General features: G+C 29.5%; 1 protein-coding gene across 1 annotated transcript in view; it reads left to right on the top strand.

The window, feature by feature from the left end:
* Window positions 1–15876, top strand: part of Cse1 (chromosome segregation 1) — a 133905-nt gene that overhangs the window by 38409 nt on the left and 79620 nt on the right. Inside the window, exons 11-14 of the mRNA XM_085808301.1 lie at window positions 1820–1885; window positions 5506–5615; window positions 13776–13868; window positions 13992–14076. Coding sequence (XP_085664427.1) covers window positions 1820–1885; window positions 5506–5615; window positions 13776–13868; window positions 13992–14076 — 354 coding nt within the window. The remainder of the gene's footprint in view (window positions 1–1819; window positions 1886–5505; window positions 5616–13775; window positions 13869–13991; window positions 14077–15876) is intronic.

Below are 15876 nucleotides of genomic sequence, written 5' to 3' on the forward strand. Positions count from 1 at the left end.
GAACATCTGGTCTTTTCATGTATCATAGGATTCTACATTCTTTTTTGTAATTTTCCACTGTTCTGTACCCCAGCAAACTATGATGTCATGTATTCTTTAACTTCATTGAATTCAAAATAAACTTATTTAAAGATTGCTTATCTCTAATTAAAAAGGTAAAAAATATTGGTAGTAAAACACTTATCTTTTATGATAAATTTTTCACTGTTGTCATCTCCTCATGTACTCTATAATCTGCTTTCGATTAGGAGAAAAAGATAATTTTACAAATTCGAAATCATGCAGTCTCTGTGTCGCACATTGATCAGCAATAAATAAAGTTAATAGCTGTTTTAAATAAGAGAGGGCTATCTTAAAATAATTTCCGACTCACATTTGTAAAGCTGCTTGCAATTTTTCAACTTGCATTTCCGTAACATTTGTCCTTTTAAAAAGTGCAACCTCCTAGAATGTAAATTTTCACATTCTTTATTGTTGGGCAAAATGCCATATTTCTGCAGAAAATGCTACACTTTTTCATCAAGAAAAACAGATGCATTCTATGCAAAATGGAAGAACTGATCCGAAAAATTACCATTGAAGTTCATGTATGTTATGCATATACCTCGGTTGCTGCCTAAACACTTTTCGGTTGCATCATGGGTTGCCACATAACCTCTTTGGCATCACACTTTATAATTAAAAAGTACCAAAACATGGAACTCATATAGTATCTTTATTTTATCATGTTTAACATCTTCAAAATGCAGAATTGTCTATTTTTGCAAAAAAAAAAAAAAAAAAAAAATTTAAATAAAAGCATGATATATGTGATATGAAATGTGGTAGGGAAAAGTTGGCATTCATTTTTTAGAGATACATATCAAATGTTAATAAGGTGTCTGATAATCTCTGACATTGACTTAAATCCAGCGAATATGCGGGCTACTTTATCTGCTAGGTTCCTGCACCCTCAAGATTATCAATTGTTAATGGAGTGTGATTGGAAGGAAGTTGTTTACCAGTAACATCTCCTAAATACCTTGACATAAGAACCAAGAGCCTCATCTGTATATGTTTCAGCATTCATAGTTTATTTGATTTGTAAGTCTTTGTGGCCATTCAAAATGATGCCTGTCCATATGGATGTTTTCAGGTTGATTACATGTGTTTTGTCCTTTCAGTTTTATTCAGCCTGTCATTCATAGTATATCTGGATAGTCGCATTCTTCTGATTGTAGCAAACTCTAATGTAATCTGGGCTGACACTAGTAGTCTCTTTTAGTGTTCATTGCCATATAATGGTCCCGAGAGTCTGTTGCAAAATGATTTTGATCTTAATCTGGTTGTCTATATGCATCACTGGTATCTTTTAATTGTTTCCAGATTCTGTACATGATGCTTTTAGCTACTTTCAGATTTTTACAGATCTCTGTCAGATTTTGTTCTCCTTTCATTCATCCAGTCGCATGTGATTTCTCATAATCCACCAGATGCCTTCTCATCAACATGTTCCACCAATCTATATGTAAAAATTTTTTGCAACTGTTCATACATTCCTTGAAATTAGAATTTAAAGTATTTCTCTTTGCATTTAAAGAGTGAGCACAAAAATTTGCATATTTTTCTGTGTTACAAAGGTGAATTCAATTAATAGGTGATAATGTTCACCTTGAGACACCAAATAATCAATTACCCTTTATTAGGCTTCAGGGAATTTACAGTGCACCTTTTTATAGTTTCTGTGTTAATTTTTCTTAACCAATGTGTTTACTAATTCAATATGAGGTTTTTTTTTCTTAAAGGCTTAGCTAAATGATGAAATATATTGTTCTTTTAGATAGTGATGAAGAATTATTTGAAGACAATCCTGAAGAATATATTAGACGTGATATTGAAGGTTCTGGTGAGTAATATAAGAGCCTTTTTTATATGTAATTTGATGTATAATATATTACTCTTGAGTTATTTTTTGAGCCCAAAAAAATCTTTCAATATGAAATTCAAATATAAGCAGAAAGATTGTAAGTTTATCAGATAATGAATGGCCTCCATAAAAGGAATATTTTGAGATAGAAAGATTTCATTAATGAATACTTTCATATAATATCATATTTACTTGAAAATATGCCCCTCCCTTTTTTGTTATTATTTTGTAAGTCAATATGATCAATAACTTAGCTGTGTATTCATCTTTTTATTTTTATACATCTCAAAACAATACATCATTTTTCATCATTGATTTTTCTTCTGCTGAATAACTTGCATACCTGGTACCAAACTGGCGAATCATTTTTTTTTTAAAATTATTTTTTACTTTATCTCATCTTTTTGTTTTTGTTCTATCACCATACTTAATCCTGTATTGATTTGTAGCAGCTTAAGAATTGACTTACATAGTGATGCCTGAAGTTTTTTTTTTTTTTTGAATACAGTCAAAAGTCGTTAATCCGGACTCGTCGGGACTTCGGATACCAACCGGGATATTTAATTTAAAAATTTGTTCTTTTTAATGTCATTTTCAACTTGCTTTGGAGGAATCATTTAATTAAGTTAGAATAATTTGAAGAAAATGTTTAAATTGAGTGTAGCAAAAAATGTGTATAATTTAATAAATCATACAAGGAAGACGTGTCTACGTGTGATTTGTTTTCATAACTAATACAGTCAAAAGTCTTTAGTCGGGACTTCGGCGATTCCGGATTATCGATTTTTCCGGATTATAGATCATCAGTTTAAATCTGGTAAGATGGCATGCAGAAATTATAATATTAAAAATATGAAACCGTAATTTATGAAATAAAGAACAATTATGATCTAAAGGGTATCAAAATTTACAAAAAAAAAAAGCTTAATATTTATTTGTTTACTTTATTAAACATTTCTTTCAGTGTAAGTTGTTTAAGTTGCTTCGTTTTTTATGTGATAATACATTCTCTTTAATTCTATAAACAGACATAATTTCTTGTTCAGTTACAAAGTTCTGCTGTTTAAGTCCTATAATTGCTGTGTCGAGAATACCGACTAATTTGTCAATCGAAATTTTTTCGTTTTCAATAACCTCTGCCACTTTCTTCGTTATCAGAAGCGAATTATAATGACGAGGAATTTGATTTAAATCATATCAAAGACGGAGTACATCGAGATGAAATACTACATTTAATAAGGAATTATAAGCCAAATAAAATAAAAACATCTGCCCTGAAGATAAGGATAGTGCTGACAGATCAACTTCCAATTCATTGTATGATGCGGCGGAGTTATTGGCATAGCAATTACAAGACTCAAACAATGAAACTTTGTAACAACAAAAAATTGTCTCAAAATTAAAGAGATTTTGTGTGTGTGACAGATGGACATAAATTTTAACTGGTGATCAGATTTGAATGACAATTCTTTATAAAAGCTAGCAATTTTTACTAATATGTTTTTTTAATTTATGTTACTTTCAGCTCTATTCCTTTTCAGGTGAACACTTGTTCGCAGTTCTCTTTTATAATGCATTATATTAAACTCGTTTTGCATTGCAATTTCATTAATATAATTCCATATCGTTAAAAACACTGTATCACATTTTACTTCACTAACAGAAAATCAATTTAAATTTTTCCTCTCAGTTTAAGCAGTTTTGCAGTAAAGAATTCCATATGTATGTATTATAGCAAAATTTAACAATTAGTGATACAAAAACTCTCAAATTCTTTTTTCCATCTGTATGGTGGGGGGAACTGAAAATTTCTCCTGATTTCTAAATGAAATATCCTGATATTTGAATTTGGAAAGCTGGCGCTTCAGACGTTTAATTTAACTTTTTCTATTTTGCCGTTAAGTCATTATAGGTTTTTGTCATTAATGTAGTTTACAATTAATATAGTTATATTGCTTAAATTTAAAGATAAATAAAAGAAATATTTCAAATTTAAAAACATTTTATATGAAATAAATTGATTGCTATTATTGGGATGGGTGAGCCTTTTGCTATTACACATCTTTTGAAAATGTGTGTTCCACATTAATTTTATTTTTCATGATTCTTTTTTTTTTTTTTCCCCAATTTTAGTTTCTAACCAGTCATTATTGGAAAAAATTGTCATTTTAATTATTTATATATCTGTTTGCTAAAACCTGTTTTCAAAAATCTGTGTTGCCTTATTATTGAAGTGTTTTATTAAATCTAATTTTCCCAATATTTCCTATTTGTGAATCACAGTGTGTGATCCATTTACTGTATTGGTTAGCTGAGCATTATTTAATCACTTCTTTGTCAAAGAAGGCGCTTTTTAAGTTGTATTTGTAGCTTCAAACTCTCACGATTTTACCGGGAGGCTTCCGGTTACTAATGAAAGTGTTTTTTAACAACAATCGCCCAAACATTTAATCAGAAAATATTTTAATTTTTTTTATTTTACATAAATATATGGTACAATATTAAGTTTATCTATACCAAGGATTTCCAACCTTTTCGTGCATTGACCCCCTTTAAAGAAATGTTTTTCTTCATTGACTTCCTGCATTTTTCTTATATTATACTCTGCATAAATAACTTAAAAATAACAATTAGACTAAGAATATGGCAAAACATTTTGAAAAAATGGTTAAGTTTTTACATTTAAAAAAATTCTTTGTAATGTGTTATTAATTTTTAAATTGGAAATTAAATCACAGAGTTTAAATGCTTAAAAACTTAATTTTAATGAATGTGATTGATGTATTGATGCAATTTTTTATAAATATTTGGCATGAAATTGCTGAATGTAATTCTTAAACATGCTCATTCAAAAATATTCAACCTATTTCTTGCTTTCCGTAATCAATTATTGGCTTTATTAAAGCCTGCTTAGAGAAAAGTCAGTAATGTTCACCGAGATGACTTTTATATTCCCAAACTTAGCTTTCTTATGTGTTTTGAATAAGACATTGTATAGTGTAGCTTTATATCACTAAACAATTAATCATCAGTTTTATTAATCATTTTTATAAGCAATGTGATCTTCATATTGCTGATCAGTTGCTAGTGCATATTTGGCTATCGACATCCAATCGACCTCTTGGTCATAATTGACCCAAATTAAACTCCTGATCAACACAATAATATGTATATTAATTATATATTTTTACTGTGTTTAAAAGTACATTGATAAATTAAAGCTTTCCTTTCATGATTTTCTTAGTATTAAAGTGTAAGAAAATTACAAAATTTAATTAGCCAAAAAATAAAATTTAGAATATATAATTAAATGTTAGTTTATTTTTACTTCAGAATCATATTATAAATATTTGAATAAACTGAATCATGAGTTATAAATAAATTTTGAATTCTTTTAAAATGGTTCCACGTATAGTGCAAAAACCTCCTAAAAACTCCAAATTTTTCATGTGGTGTATTTTTACTGCTATTCTAGTGGTGGTGGATTTGATGATATTAAGGGAATAAGTGAGAAATTATTTTACTGAGTGTTGTCAAATAGGATTGTGAAAATCTTTTATTTCATTAATTGCATTAAAGTATACATGTATATTTTTTAGACGTTGATACTCGAAGAAGAGCAGCTTGTGATTTGGTTAAAGCACTTGCTAAACATTTTGAAGCCAAAATTACCAGTGTATTTTCAGCTTATGTGAATGCTATGCTACAAGTAAGCTTTTAATAGTTATAGTCTATATAAAATGATGTTTTATATATTATAGTGGTATGTTACAACTTATTTAATCTTTATTCAAATTATAAAAGGAGTTAACCATATGCATGTTTGTTGTTATGACTAAAGAATAAAAGAGTATTTATATAAGCCTATTTTGTATTAATTTATTAGAGATGGATATCTTTTTATAATTTCTGCTTATTGATCTGAATCACTGAGTTTGTTCCATAAAAAGTTCATTTTGACATATATATATACTGATAGAAACAGAAATGCCAGCACCCAGAAGAAATTGATTTAGGGAAATGTAAGCAAAGCATTTGTCTAGGTAACATATTTCTTTGATTAATATTTCATGTTTACAGGGTAAAGTGTGCACAAGAAGAGCCATTTCAAATGTGAAATGGTAGTACATTAATAACCATTGTAGTTGCCATTACTGTGTGATACTGATTTGTCATCTAATTATCTCCCGTATATGCTGCATGGGATAAAAATCAGGTGATCTCTCAGGCTTAGACATCATGTCGACGCACTGTAGAGTGTGTTGGGTGATAGTAGTGGTATGGAAATAAGCATTATCATGTTGGAAAATGCCCTCTGGAATATTGCTCAGGACTGGCAATACAACTGGTGCAGTGAGCACTCTTACATGCAGATTTGCTGTGCAGGTTAATGGGATAACGATGAAAATGTTCCGGCTGTCGTAGGAAATTGCTTCCCATACCTTAACTCGTGGTGTAGGTCCAGTATGACTAGCTTGGTTCCAAGCACTCACTCAGCCTTTTTCTAATGAACGTACAACTGTCATTGGCAACAAAACAGAAATGGCTGTCATCTGAGAACATAACATAGCTTCACTCTGCTCTGCTTCATTCACTCCAGCAAAGTCGCAGATGAAAGTGATTTGAACTTAGTGCTATGGCCACTACAGGGCATTTGGCTTGCAGCTGTCCCTCAAGTAATCGATTTGTTAAAGTTTGCCATGTTACTGTGGAGTCAACAAAAGCTTGAATGTGTGTTGTAGATGCAGTGTGAAGTGCCATAGATATACTGCGGCGAATATGGTGGTCTTCTCTTTGAGTGGCGGCACATGTGCAACTGGAACCTGGCCCTCTTGATAGAGTGCCTTCCTTACAACCATTGCTGCCGAAATGAATCTTCTGATTACCTCAATACACGGCTTCTTTCAAACTCGGTAAGCTGTTGAGACTCTTTTCTTCGTCTCTTTAAAGGCATCCTTGATTCAAATTTAACTGGCAATTCTCAATCCGAAAGATAAAGAAAATAAATGAAGGTTGCATCATAAATGGGATTTGCATGTTTATAGCTATTTATGTCATGTTTATTCATTTATTTTGAAATTTGAATAGACATTACCTTTTAGATGTATAAGCATGCTTCCCAAATTTCATGTATCTAGCACATCTCTTTCTTGGGATTTCGTTTTTTATCAGTGTGTTTTTTTTTTACTGTAGGTTATATTCTTGTTTCCAATACAAATTTAATATATCTGTTCAGTTTTGAAAATAGTTTATGCCTATAACATCTGCTACATTGTGAATTAAAGAAAGCAAAACATGGATATAAAAGAACATTTTAAATGATGATTCAAAGAGGAAAACTGTAATATGTGTGATAGGTGTAATAATTGCTAATAGTTATTAATTTATGTGTTCTAATTTTTATTTAATTAATGTTCGAAATGAAGTATTTTACTGTAACTTTTTAATTTTTTTAATATGATTATTGGATTAGAACATGCTTAGTGCTTGGTTTATTGTTGATAAAAATTGCTTTTCTTTATTATGTTATTTTTAAACCTACAGGGTGAGCAAAAATTGTTGAAAATGTAAGTTTTAGGGAAAAGGGGGGATTTATCACTCCGAAATGTGGTCTGTGCCCTAAATATTGTCAGAATTTTGTTAATAAGAGAACAGAAACATGATTTTTGTTTTGAAGATAGGCAGAACTTTTTAAAAAGAGCCTAAGGTACTTACATACTATGATGACTACCTAGATAACTTGCCACAACTGGCAACCCTTGTGGGTTATATCCCTCTATAACCTAACATAGGTTATAGAGGGATTCGAACCCAAGTACTTCGGCACGGCAGTCAGTGACGCTAACCACCATACCGGTTGGGCAGCTATAATTAAAACTAAAATGTACTATTGGTGCAAACAAAACTTAAACACATTAAAAATAGTTAGTATTTTAAAAATCCAAAGAAAGAAAATAAAGATCAAATTTTGAGAGAAAACAGATAATATAAAATTTTAGCATTAATTTCCTCAGTATATTCAGTATTAATTCTTCCACAAAATGGAGGAACAAACGACAATGTGGGACAAGCCGCCATCATTTGGATACCTATTTGGCGGAAAAAAACAGAAAACGCCTTTCGATTCTATTTTAAAAGCTATATCCTGCCACTTTCCTTACCATTAACTTCAACATTTTCTTTTAACCAGTTTTACTTTAGGCAGATATCCCTCGTGTGCTGTGCCATAATTGAATAATCCTAATCCTTTTAACCAGTTTTAAGTAAGTTAATTTTAATTTTTTAATTCATATTTATTATATAGTTTATATAATATATATATTTATTTATAATATATGTGTGTGTATATATTATAAGTAGAAATTAGTAAACTAAAAAGAGAGACCTATTTGGTCAAAAAATTTGCACATTGAGCTGCAGATTTTAAAATAAATTTAAAGCATTAGAATATTTTAACTTTCCTCTTCTGTGCAAATATATATATATATATATACGAGATTTTTGGTTTCTAAGTTTTTGTTCCTTTATAATTAGAGCTTTTATTTTTAAAAGAATTTAGAAACATAAACCATAAAATGCCAATGAAGTTTTTTTATCGGCAAATGTTGCTGAGGTAGTTATCATAGTATGTAAGTACCGAGCTGAATCTTTATAGAATTAGTAGGCTTTGTTAGTCAATTCATTTGAATAGCTGGGTGCTTCAATTAGGTTTTACCGGAATGTTAATTTTATGACACAGACTTGTTAGTGAAGTTTTTTTTTTCCGAAAGAGGGAGAATGAGTAGTAGAAGCATCATAAAAATTTCAGCCATGGGAAAAGCTAAGGAAGGTGAAATTTTTCATTATATATGTTGGGCTATGATATTTTGTCAGACAATTTGAGGGGAGGAGGAAAAAAAACTATTTCTTAGGAGATTTGTTTGCAAACAAGAAAACCATCTGTATTGCAAGGTTGTTAGTTTCTGAAATTGACTAGCTGGTATCTCTTTCAAATTCTGGTACTAACCATGCTCATGAAGTGGTAAGAAATTGTCATCCTGTTTATGATATATGCTTCGTGGTGATTCATTCTTTACTGTTGTAAATTACAATTACCTTACGATCTCTAACTAGTAACTACTGTGCATAGGGAAAAATTTGTGATATCGTTTTGTTGAAAATTGTACAGGAATGAAAATCATGTTCATTTAGTGTACTGCTGAAGCCTGTTAGCATAGCTGTTACATCTGTGTGATTGCTTATCCACATGCATTTATTTTGCAACCTTTTCATCCACTTAGACAACCTAACAGTAGTCGAGGCTATTGAATGCTGATAGTTAATCCTGAGTTCATTACTATGTGAATGAGCTGGCTGCTTAATGTTTTCCCAATGTTTATGTGAATGCCAGCTTTTTTTCTTTAGAAAGTCCTTCATGTTGACATCTTTCCTACGGCTGATAATTCTCATGTATTTTATTATAATTGATTAACTAAGCAACGATTAATGATGAGTCACAATTTAGTGATTTGTTGCTTTTTGTGTTTTGTGATCATTTTTCTTCAAAAAGCGTTGTCACAGAAATGACTGGAAGACTTTCTTATTGAATATGTAATATTATTTGATGTTACTAGTAACTATGCTATGCCATTTTTGCTATTGTGAAAGGATTTTCAGTATTCCTCTGGCATGTATGAATCCCTAGCTTTTCAAAAAAAAAAAAAATTAACATCTCCTAATTAGGAGCAATTCATATATCTGTAATAAAACAATAATAATAATAATTGGCGGTATTGCATTATATTAAAAAATGCTTCAATGATCAAATGAATAATCACATATATGTGCTTTTAAAAAAGTTATAGTTTTGTAAAACAACTGATTCAAAACTTAACACTTTTCTAACAAAATTCAAAAACTGGCAAAATACAAGCTATGGTAAATTTGTTTACTAAAATTTTATCTAGTTTTTATTTTCTCTTACATTTTAAATTTATTCACATTTAAATTTGCTCAATTATTTTATGTTATTTTGTAGGAAACAGGGTTTCGTTTTTGCTGTATTAAGTGAAGCACATACAAGTTTTATTTCCTTTATACAAGTTTTTTCGTAGCCTGTTATAGGGCCTGTGACCATATTTCAATTATGCCTTTGTTGCAAATATGGTTCTTATAATTTTAAAGACATAGAGATATAGACTAAGCTTATTCACAAGAGAAGGAAAAGGAGAATTGCTAGAGAAGGAAAAGCCAGATGTAAGCCAGATGATATAATTACGGTTAAGGTGTAGAACTTCCATTGCAAGTACAGACAGTAAATTTAGTTCGCCAGTCGCAGTTGGTGGTGTTGCAGTATTGTGTCATTCCCCCCCCCCTTGAGTTGGTACTTTTGATATGTGCTGTCCTTCAGTTCGCAGGACTCACAGCTGTGCAGTCCATATTGCTATGTAATGAGGAAAACCAAACTACCTTATAGAACTTGTCTATTTGTAATTGTTACATTGCATCTACATTATATCAATACTTAGTTTAGAATTGTGCATAACTTTTGAATGTTGTTTTCATATGAAGATTCATCTTGTGGAATTACAGTAGTAAATAAAATTTTAAAAGTGATTTTAATTAAGAGGTAAATCTGTAAGCCATGTCTATAGCAAAAGGTGAAAGAAAAATGGCTGAAAAAGGACATGTTTTTCAAGGAAAATGGGGAAACTATACACATTTAGGGTGTGCAGTGAAAAAATCTCTCTTCTTTTTCTCTCTCTTTCTTGTAAGGGAATATCAGTTTCAAAAGAATGCAGTTTACTTTGCTATTTCAAAATGGATCAAAGCAAAATTTGAAATTTGGGAAGGTTAATTTTTGGCAGAAAAGTTAGTTTCTGAAATCTGGCATGCATTGACAGTAAGTTTTTTTTTTTTTTTTTTTTTACTGAAGCAGATAAATCCAGTGAAGCAACAGTTCACGCAAATTTCGCTCTCATACACCATCATTACTAAACAATCAAAAATATTTATTGATTAAAAATTCTTTAAAGATCATTTGATTAATTTTACTGAACATTCGTATCCTGATAAGAAATAATTAAAAATATTAGTTTGTCAACTGATACAGTAGTGGAACATATTAATGAGACTGCTAGTGATTTACAATATTAGCTAAAAGAAAAAAGTATAAATTTCCCTGCATTTTTAATAACGGTGAGGGTACTGAAATCACAAATGTAGCATGACTTGCCGTTTTTGTATCAGTGAAATGAATTTGAAATAATTGATTAATCATTGGAAGTAATTTATATGTGAAAGGGAAAACTGGTGCATGGAATATTTTTTTGGGGGGATACAAAATGTAATAGATAAACATAAATTAATCTCTACATATAATAAAAGAGAGAGTCTGTCTATCTGTGTGTGTGTGTCTTTCGTTCGCGCTGAGCGTAAGCTAATAGACCCCCAGCTACGAAATTTGGTACATAGGTGCATCTAGACAAGAGCCAGTGCACCTCGAAGCGATTTTTTCGAAATTTGAATTCGAATTTTTTAAATTTTATGTTTTGTTATGAAATCGCGTCATTTTGAGACAAAATTCACTATAGGAAAGCGAGATTTTACTCTACACGTTCCATTTTCACATCGTCATGAAACATAGGCACTTAGCTATTTTACAAACTTAAAATAAATTTCGTGTTTCAATAAATCGATTAAATACGAATTTATTTAACAAAGGGAGTTTAACACCTTTTCAACGAGAATTTTTCTAAGTTTTTTTTTTTTTTTTTTTTTTTATGTACAGTTTATTTTTCTTTGATTTTTGGACATTTATTTATTAGGATAATTAATATTTGTATTAAGGGATATTGCTTATTTCGTTGTAATTTTGTTATACGTAATAACTTTTTTTATGAAGTTGTTCTGAAGAATAAATTTCTACGCAGTTTTTAAATTTAACGTTTGGTGTTCCCTTCAGCCATTTTTCCGTTACATTTAAAAGCCAGACAAAGGCTGGGAACGAAGCTGCTAGTTTAGGATAAAACTGTTGGATTTGAAAGTGATACTAAAAATGAAGGAAAAAGATTAGCTTTAAAACTGAGAAATACAGTGAAAGAAGAGAAATTTCAGAATAATTTTTGCATCATATAAGAAGCCCATTATGGCAAGATTTGCTGATGGATAGTGTTATAAAAACAGTAAACTTTATTTGTGACTTTGTTCTAAATCATTCGCAATTTACTACATTCCTTAAAGAAATAGAAAATGAGCAATGAGAAGAGGTAGATAAAGTTGAACAATTGTATTCAAACACTTTTTTTCATTCAATAAATGAAATCCAAAGTATTTATAATATGGACACACAAGATTAATAAATAAAATTATGTCAACAAGCTGCATAATTATTCATGGATAACAGCATTCTTGTGCATTTAACTGCCCATGTAAATGTTCTCAGTAAAGAGCTCCAAGGAACACAAACATGTATACTTGTATTAAAGCTTTAAATTGCTGTTATGGGAAGCATAAATGGATTTAAACAAATCCTATATTTTAAATTCTGCCTCATTATTTCAAATGAAAACTCTCAAGCATATGCATAGAAAACAACATTGTTATGACAAAAATTTGAAGAAAAATATACGAGTTTTAATATTTGGAGTCTGATTTTATATTATTTTCACTATCCTTAAAAACAAATAGTGCATTAGAAATTGTACGACTGAAGATAATTGTTTTACATTGTGATACAAATCTTATTCAAATATTTGAAAAAACAGATTTGACTAAATTTTGTTCATACTTGCCATATGATAAATGCCCTCAAATATAAATTCTTTAAATTAGAATAATCACTTCATTTGGGAGTACATTTATAAGAGAACAGTTTTTCTCGGGTGAAAATTAATAAGTCCAAGAAAAGAACTTGACACAATCTGTCATGAAGATAATTTCTAATAATTTTTCTTCAAGGCTACAAACGTTTTAAAGGGAAAATGCCATCAAATGTCAAGCTGTAATAACAAATAAAGAAGTTTGTAATTATTTCAAAATATATATTTTTTCTGTATGTATTGAAAAGATTTAATAACTAAAAGAGAATAGATTGTCATTATTTATTCTTAAGTTTTATTCCACTTGGAAAGTTTTAGTAGTTAGTTTATTAAGTGATTGGACTTCTAAAGAAAACAGAAAAGAAAAAGTCTCATCATTTTAACTAAGAAAGAAAAATGCATAAGCTTGGAAAATACAAAGAAAGTGTAGTGAAAAATACAGTATAAAATGCAACTGAACATTACTGGAATAAATTTTGAATTAAACTGTGTTCTAGAAACATTAACTTTTAAAAGTAAAAAACATGTATTATAAACATACACGCAGAACACCACACACATGGCATTACATGTAACATAAGATTATAAAGGGGTGTTATCCATACTTCAAGGCTAAGTGCTACTACATTCACTTTGTTTAAAAAAAAAAAAAAAAAAAAAAAAAGTCTATTCTGTCAGTTGCTTTGAGATCATGCAGTCGATCTGTATGCAATTTAAGTTTGTGGCCACTCTTATAAGCGACATATTTTTAAGTTATGCATTTAAATGATTACAGATTTTTATTATTATTATTATATCTGCGAATTATTCATGCTTTCACATTGGCACTTTGTCTTCAGAGAATATTTGCCCATTCAGATATCTTAAAAATTAAGTCATGGTATGTTATTTAAACTTTTATAACATAAAATAATGATTGGCTTTTTTATTGTTTGTGAAAATCCTTTGGTATATTTTTAATATAAAAAGTGAAAATTGCTGAAAATTCTTTTCCAGTGAGCTGAAATTTTATTATTCTTAAAATTTAATACTTTTCATATACATTATGTTTAAATATCCTTCCTTTCCAGAACTACATTAAGGATCCTAATACTCATTGGAAAAGTAAAGATGCCGCCATTTATTTAGTTACATCCATGACTGCAAAAGGACAGACTGCAAGGGTATGTATAGCTTATGTATACATATATGAATTATTTCTGTTAATTTCAGAAATGCTGTAAATCAAAAATTCGCAAGGTATTTAAACTTTAGCTTGAATTTTATTTTCCCTTTTTCATTTTCAGCATGGCATTACTCAGACTAATGAATTAGTGAATACTTGTGAATTTTTTAATATTCATATTTTGCCAACTCTTCAGTCACCAAAAAGTAAGTTTATTTTCATGAAGAAAAGTGCTGTATATGGTATTATGTTTTGTTTTATAATTATAGTAGTACTTTTAATGCAATAACATAAAGCTATAATTCATACTGTAATCATACTTATGTATTTTTTTTAAAAAATTCTTTAAAATCAAATATACTCTGTAAGAATCTTGCCATTCCACAATTAAAAATTTGTATGAATAGTTGAAATTTAGTTGTAGATTAGATTAAAAAGCTTATCAGATACAAACTACTAAAATTGAAGATAGTTGTAGATTAGATTAAATCTTATGAGATACAAATTTATTCCTTCTTTTAAAATAATGGTTTTTATCCTTTTCCATTTATTAAAATAAAGGTTTTTTTATTTTTTATTAAAAAATATATTCATAGGCTTTTAATTGCTAAAGGTCTTCCCACCTTTAAAGCTGAAGCATTTCCTGCCATCAGAATCATAGTAAATAACTATATTTTCCAATAAGTTATTCTGCCTTGTGTAATGACACAAGCCTCCCTTTTTGCCTTTTCTGTCTGTGATCTAAGATATAATTCTTTAGAAGTTTCCAAAGCCTCTTTCCATTTTGAGAGTGAGAGAGGAAAGCAGTTGATAAATACCTAATTTTACAATTAAATTTATGCATGTAAACAAATGTGTAGACTTATACACTATGTGTTTTCAGTCTGTGAGAGCAGTTGTGAAAGAGGGCAAAACGTTTTTTGGCATGTCAGTCCATAAAAGGTATTCTATCAGAATCTACATTAAAGGAATTGATTGATAATTTTCCCCCCTTTTCTGTAATTTGTGTGATTTTTTAATTTTTTTATTTATTATTCAATTTTATTTTAAACTTCAGTTGTCTTTCACCCCCGCCCCCTCAAAATAACTTCATTCTATTTTTTTAAAAATATATTCTCCTTTTTTAAGCTACTGTATTTTTGAATCATGCTGCCTGATAAAATGAGAATAATACATGCGAAACGTTTGTTATCTGTTAATAATGTCTTTTATGCTTTTAAGTAAATCTGTTTTTTATGTGTTTTAAATTTTCGTATCAAAACTGATTTTTTTCTGTGTTTTTTAACTGTTTTGGATATAAAATTCTCATGCAGCTGTTATATAACTATTTTAATAAAAAGCAAACATAATTATTGTAAATTTCACAATTTTAGGCAATATATACTCATTATAACAAACTCTTATATCCTTCAAAAATGGTCATTGTAATAACTGTAGATTTCATATATTGTCATCAATTAGGGGTTTTACATTGGTTTTGTTGGAATTGAATTGTCCTTATAATGAGCAGTCAATAACAAGTGTCAAATATATTATACAGATACTTGATCTTTAGTTTCTGAATTATTATTATTTTTTCATTTTTATAATTAAGCAAAGTATTTTTCACTTCCAAGTAGAGGGTGATTATAATTAAAGTTGCAATTCCAAAATGCTCTAACTTTAAAACTACAGGTCAGAATAACTTGATATTTTACCAGAACAATCCTGAGGTAATGGAATTTTGCTTGGCGAAGGGAAGAAAAATAGTTCCAGAATTTGTCAGTAGATGGCACTGTCTGTGTTCACATTGCTGTTGTGGATGTATATCCAAAAGGAAACAATCGACTCCAAGGGCTTACAGCAATTTTATTAGTAAAAAGGCAAGAATACGTATTTACAGAGAAAACAGCGATAGTGACAAGAGAAGCTTCATGAAACAAGCACCTTACAGATGATTTAATGTATAAATTGTTTGATATGATGTCCTTGTTCTGCTGCTAATTGGGAGCACTAAACTGCCTGTT

Source organism: Stegodyphus dumicola, chromosome 1 (assembly GCF_044657685.1).
Source record: "Stegodyphus dumicola isolate Sdum_Otavi_A_Nest chromosome 1, ASM4465768v1".
Lineage (NCBI taxonomy): Eukaryota > Metazoa > Arthropoda > Arachnida > Araneae > Eresidae > Stegodyphus > Stegodyphus dumicola.